The sequence below is a fragment of the Sesamum indicum genome, linkage group LG4 (genome assembly GCF_026168435.1).
Source record: "Sesamum indicum cultivar Baizhima isolate 11 linkage group LG4, ASM2616843v1, whole genome shotgun sequence".
NCBI lineage: Eukaryota > Viridiplantae > Streptophyta > Magnoliopsida > Lamiales > Pedaliaceae > Sesamum > Sesamum indicum.
The window spans coordinates 1,181,207-1,188,329 of NC_142660.1; the positions used below are offsets into that span (position 1 = coordinate 1,181,207).

The following is a 7,123-nucleotide window of genomic DNA, read 5'->3' on the forward strand; positions in this document are numbered from 1 at the left end:
TTGCGAATTGAGTACTTGAAAGTCATTTTTGTTTTTCAATTGTATATTAGTGGGGTATTTTGTATTGTATTTTATATATACATTCTGCGTGTATAAAATTTGAATTATTTATATATTTAAGAAAAAAATATATATATAGTATGTGTGTGTGGAGTGTAGATTTGAACTAGAATTGACGAGGTAAAACCTATTAATTACCCATTTGTTACTACGGGTAATTAGGTTAAACAAGTATATAAATTTCTAAACAATATAAATTAACATTCAAATTATAAGATATTATAATAAAATATATTGTAATTGTCTTTTGGTATTTTGATGGGGACAATTTATAATATATAGAATATTCTTAATAATTGTCCCTTGTCTTTTGGTAGTTCAATGGGATTAGGCCATTTCTCTTTATAGATTGATAAGTGAACATAATATTTTCCAGCCAGTTTTGCTTATTTTTTATTGATTTTTGATACTCGTCAACTTAGTACTCTTGTCCCCAATATAAGGAAAATATTGTATTTTGCATCCCATAAAATTAATTTTTTTTGTAATTTTTTAGTTTTATTGTTTCTGAACTCATCACTTATATCCCATAAATTTAAATAATTTGTAATGTTAGTTTAAGCTTTATTTTAAATTTTTGAAGCGAATAGTACGTAATTACATGAGCTACGTCAATAGTGCTTAAAACTTAACAGAGTCCGTGTCATAACCATCCTAAATGCATTATCTCATACGTATACATACCCTACATCGTGAGCATAAGAGAGAATCTTATGTACAAGGGAGACGAATACAACATAATTGCAGATCGAATTTTTTGTTGTAAAATTTATTTCATTTTAACATATACACGTCACGTATATAAAATCTTTCTCAAAATAAAGTACATGATATCATTCTTATACACGGGATATGTGCATATTAAATAAAGTGAGAGATTGAATCGACTTTGTAATAGAAAATCTAATTCAAGTATAATAATTGTAATCTTGAGATGGGTGGAAACGAAAAATCCACATTTTGAATATATAGATAGGTCTGAAATTAAAAATTAAACCAAAGTTAAATTTTGAATAATATCTAACAAGAAAATTAGAGAATGTTAATGCATTATAAATTAGGACAAACAAACACAGAATTGCAGCAAACATGGAGAAGTCATGCATAATCAGTCCACTATCATCGCACTCTTGCAATCCTTGCTGCTTTCCAGCTTTGGTATTTTGGGCTTTGGAGAAAGATCCACAGATGAAAATCTGTAAATTTTAATTATTCAAAATTATATAAGATTAGCTTTATGTATATATATAGATAAATACAAGATGATAATGATATTTATAGTCCCTGATCTATAATCTATTTATACAAACTATTCATATATTTTGAATAATTACAAAAATCACAGGTGGCAGCCAAAAAATTAATAAGGGTAGTTCGTGTAATGATTTGACTTTTTTAAGGGGATGTATATATAATTTTTTAAAAAGTATGGGTGGTTTGTAAAAATAATATTGATATTTTTGTGGGCATATGTATAATTTTTCATAAAATAGGGATGATTTGTGTAAATAGACAATAGGTTAGGAGTGTAAATATAATTATCCGCAAAAAAAAAAACAACTAATATCATACAAGTATTACATATATGATATGGTAAATTACATTAACATCCCATAATATTAGGTTTAATTACGTACCCACACACCCCTATCCTTTTTAAAATTATAAGTACATCCTTTGAGGTTGTAGTTGTAATTACAAACATACCATATATTTAATGACGAAAATTTTGACAAACACCCCTTGATCAGTACATCGCACTATTTTTTGTGTACCAGTAATTTTATAAAAAGACAGATAATATTTTATATAATTGATGTAAGCGAGAGGTGTCGATATAATTTATCCAATAAAATAGGTATGTGATGAAGTAGTTACCCTAGGCGCAAGGATGTATCAGAAGTCGCATCTTTGTCTGATGCGCGTTGTTGGTGCATGGAACTTGAACTCATGCACGAGTCTTTGCTCATAATCACACGATTCTCAATGCTGCTCACCCTTGCTGTCTGTCGTCGAAGCTCCTCAATCTGCATATATTTTTGTTTATATATATATATTTATGATAATTAATAATTATTTATATAGTAGAAAATATGTTAATTAATTATTAAAAGTATAATCATAATAATTAGCTGTAATAATCATCATGCCATCAATTATTTGGATAATATTTTCAATTAATTAATTACGTACCTTTTCCAGGAGAACTTCATTTTGCTGCATCACTTTCTTTTCCTATCCAAAAATAAAAATAAAATGGACTTTAATCATTTGATAATTAGGTAGCAATAATGATTACCAAGGCCTAAAATGTTTTATTATGTATTAATTAATCTGCAAACTTGTTTATATCTCTTTCTCTCTCTAAATATTTACATTTATATATGTCCAGGAGAAATTGCATTTTTGGTTCCAGAACTTAGAAATATTATATTTTACGTCTCATCACCTATGAAATTCTTGAGTAATATAGTCCTATAACTTTTAAAAATTCTCACTTTCAATTCTTCTACAAGTTTTTTGTTAGGAAATTGATGGAAAAAAAATCACATACAATTCACGTGGTCGTTTCTCTCGATTCTGAAAAGATAATAGCAACATAATTTGTACGTTATTTTTTCAACCAATTCCCCAATTGAAATTGACAGGAGGGCTAAAATGAGATTTTTTGTAAGTTATGGAACTGAATTCAGAAATTCCATAAACCGTGGGACTAAGAGTGTACATGACTTAAATTATAGATGAAAAATGCAATTTTCTCAATATATTTGATTAATTGGCTGCTTAATAAATACCTGCAGTTTCGATTTCTCCAGCTGCTCCAAAAGTACCTTCTCCTGAAATTGGTAATTACATATAAAATTTATTAATTATGTTTAATTAAAATTTTAAATAAAATGAAATCAAATTTAACTAAATTTAACCTCTTTCTAGAATTAAATTTTCGAGCAATACTGCATTATTATATTGTAATATTCTGTTTTCTTTCGTCATATTAAACTAAATAGATGATAACGTGTCCACAACATCACAATTTTTTTTAAAGAAACAATTCAATAATTTGGCTAGAAAAAGAGTTGTATTTCGACGTAAATTTTTATTTTCAAGAAGTAATTCATGCTTAAATTAATATCTCAATAAATTGAGCAGTACATCGATTTAATTTATACATCAATATAATTAAGAATAATAAAGCAAATTATTTATTATTATAAGCCCACATAACACTACAAAAAAAATAATTTTTCGCTACACTATAAATGACCACAGCTTAAAAAGGGTAAATTACATTTTTGGTCCCATAAGTGGACCCGATTTCAATTTTAATCCCATACTAAGGGCAATTCGCACATTTGGTCCCATAAGTGGATTTTTTTTTTCAATTTCAATCCCGGTTGGGGATTTCCGTTAAAACTTAACGGCAACTGCTGAAATCCGTTAGGTGCTTTTAAATATAGAGGAAAAACATGTAGAATTGGAGGGAAAGCATGGAGAATTGGAGGAAAAATCAACAACTTGGTGGAAATTACACTATACCCTCTTCCTTCTATTTAAATCCCATTTCTTTATTTCTCTCTTGCATTTAGTAGAAAAAAATCTCACAAAATATGGCTGATAATAGAGAAAATTTTTGTTATTGTGGAAGGCTTGCGATTTTGAAAAACTCATGGACCGACGACAACCCAGGTAGGAGGTTTTTTGGGTATACGAAAAAAAGAAGCGGATGTGGTTTTTTTCATTGGGAAGATCCGCCGATGTGTGCAAGGGTAAAGGTTATCATAACCGAATTGCTTCGAAAACTGAATAGAATGGAGGACAAAATTGCATAGATGCAACGGAGACAAACTGTTTTAGTTTATTTTTTGGTTGTATCTTGGCTTATGGTGTTGTTTTAGAAGGAAGAGGGTATAGTGTAATTTCCACCAAGTTGTTGATTTTTTCTCCAATTCTACATGCTTTCCCTCCATATTTAACAGTACCTAACGGATTTCAACAGCTGCCGTTAAGTGTTAACGGAAATCCCCAACCGGGACTAAAATTGGAAAAAAAATCAACTTACAGGACCAAATGTGCGAATTGCCCTTAGTATGAGACTAAAATTGGAATCGAGTCCACTTATGGGTCCAAAAATGTAATTTACCTGCTTAAAAACTATGGTAAATGAATACTACTAGTAAAATAAACCAATACAAAAACTTAAATTTTTACCACATTTATCATATTTGTCATGATATTTAGCTATGAGCAAAACATTCGTCACAGTTAATGTTTTGGCCTCACTTGCAGAAATAGTCATTGTCCAATCATGGTTAATTTGTATTCTCTAGAATCTTTTTATTTTGTCCACAGTAATTAAGTGTAACAAAAAATCATATTTCTCCTAGTGTGAGACAATATATACTCACGTAAAATTAGATAAGTATTTATACTATCCGATGATATTCGAACCCATCACATCAACCTTATTTATAGAATCTCAATCTTAACCATTGAATTAAGACATCATAGGTTGGAAGTAAATTTTCTGAAGACCAAAACGAGAAAAATAAAAAGGGTTTATGCATACCTTCCTATCTTTGACAGAGAGTATTCCTTCAGTCAGCTGTTGCTCCAAGTTATGCAGTTCATTATACGTCAACCCTTCCAACTCTTTCCCCATCATTCGGCTTCACCATGCAATTTTTCACAAAATAATCTTAATTAATTAAACAAAAATACAAAAACCCAAAAAAATAATCTTTTTTTTTTAATTTCTTTTTATATATAGTTTCTGACATTATAAGATGATTCAAATGAAAACGGAGGAATTAAATTGGATCGGCTGTGTGTACGTACCGGTGCATCAATTGAAGCCTTTCGATTTCATCCTTCAGTGTGTTTACCTCAATCGTTGGCTCATGCTACAAATATTAAATATTAAAAATTAAAATCAATACCATAGGAATAATATATATCTCTCGATTATATTTCGGATCATAACAATATTAATATATAAAGTAAGAAAATAACATATCACAAACTAGAAATATTTCTTCCCTCGACCCTAATTATAAGATTTTAATAGAAAATACATTTAAATAATTGTATTTGAATCGATAAATTTGAAATTATAAATTAAATTAATTACCTGATCAGCGGCATGCTCAACCGTCGCGAGTTCAGGACTTTCATGGTTCCTACTGTACCTAGCTAATATTTGCTCCATACTTTCAACAACAACAAAATATATATCAAACATATACATATATATATAGATATATTATTAGAAAATATGATATAAATAACCATACTATTACTAGTGTCCTATGTCTTAGTTAATTCCTATTTTTTTATATTGAAATATTACAGTATTACTTGTCGTATAATTAATTAGATTTGATATAATTGATTGGATATATATATATAGATATAAATCTTTATTGTTAAAATAAATATATATACTTTATAGTATTTAAAAAGTGTTCTAAACAAATTAATATACCAAATTATTGATATTTAAAAAAAATAAACATCCATAAATATAAAAAAATGAGAGAGACATTCGAACGTTCTTCTTTCTTCTCTTTCCTTTTACGTTTTATTTATTTATTTTTGTATAAAGTTTTTAGTTCAAATTATATCTCTTCTATTTATTTTCTTAGAGAATTATATTATTTTTTAAAAAAGGATTCATTTATGATCATAATTCGATCAGAACATTAGAATAATTAGTTTAAAAATACTTAATAAATATTTGGATTGTATATTTTAAAAACTTAAGCACGCAGGTGGAGTCTTATAATTCATAATTAAGTGATCAGCATTCTTTTAAAGAAAATAAAATAGATTTTATTTAAAAAATTTAATTAGATTTGAGCAACATTAACTGTATCAGATTATGTCAGAATAAATTTAAATCTATTTATTTGCAGATGTTTGTAACTCGTCTTACAAATATATATATACATCACATTATGTACATTTGACCGTTTAATTATTTTTTAGAAAAAAATATACAATTTTGAACTTAAAATTTGATCTATCAAATAATAAAACTCCAATTCAATTAAACTATATATCAATTTTTTATTTATCGCAACATTAATTAAAAAAAATTATAAAATTCATGATTAATCGCACGATAAATGTTACGTACGTACTACTTGAGTGGCAAGATTCCGAACCTAAAAATTAAATTTCAGTAGAATAAAAATCAAATAATCAACCATATGATCAGTAACAATTTCCTCCCTTCAATTAAAATATATAACTTTTTTAAAAATAAAATTACCAAAAAAAAAAAAAGAATTAGAAAAGATTTAGCAAGAATGATACATATAACTTACCGGGAACTGGCGAATTCATACAGCTTTCCGGTGCCGGAAAAGATAATGACGGCGACCTGAGCGTCACACAACACGGCCAACTCCTTGGCCTTCTTCATCAATCCGCCGCGCCGTTTCGAGAACGTCACCTGCCGGCTGTTCACGTTCTCAATCTTTTTTATCTCTATTTTACCCCTCCCCATGTTTTTTCTTTCTTCCTCGGCACAAACTAACGACGTACGGTCTAATGAACTATGTTGTCTTGCTACTGCCGACGAAATATATATATATGTGTGTGTTGTGTATATATATATTTATAGAGAGAGAGAGAGGGTGCAAATACTATCAATGCAGTTGTCCTAAATTTGGAGATAGAAAAATGGGAAGGAGAATTAGTGATGGGTTTTGGACAACCAGCGAATTTGGTAATGAAAATTGGGTCATGGTTGAGGGTTACTATGTATGATATATTTCAAGAATTGTATGTATATATTACAATAAACCCTTTTTGGGGAGTGTAATAATGGAGGAAAAGTTTGTGAGGAATTTGGAAAGGAAATATAAAAAGGGTGTGATTGGTTTACTATGTGTAGAAATCTTACCTCATGTTGTAAGGCTAATTACCTTATGGTGGTGGGCATTGCCATGTTTGGAGGTATGTATTCTTTTTGGAGGGGGGAGAGGGGTAGGACTTGATTGTAACAATCTTTTCTTGAAATGGAAGTCCCGCAGATTCTGAGATGATTTATGTGAAAAGG

The 7,123-nt window shown here is 28.8% G+C and overlaps 1 protein-coding gene across 1 annotated transcript; it reads right to left on the bottom strand.

Moving 5' to 3' along the window:
- Positions 1 to 1,001: 1,001 nt before the first annotated feature.
- Positions 1,002 to 7,123, bottom strand: LOC105159834 (MADS-box transcription factor 23). The gene is made up of 8 exons (XM_088879612.1): positions 6,387 to 7,123; positions 5,189 to 5,267; positions 4,897 to 4,961; positions 4,628 to 4,727; positions 2,856 to 2,897; positions 2,254 to 2,295; positions 1,939 to 2,087; positions 1,002 to 1,256 (listed from the first exon to the last, which is right to left on the bottom strand). The coding sequence occupies exons 1-8, from the start codon at positions 6,566 to 6,568 to the stop codon at positions 1,169 to 1,171; spliced, it is 747 nt and encodes a 248-aa protein (XP_088735738.1). The 5' UTR covers positions 6,569 to 7,123; the 3' UTR covers positions 1,002 to 1,168.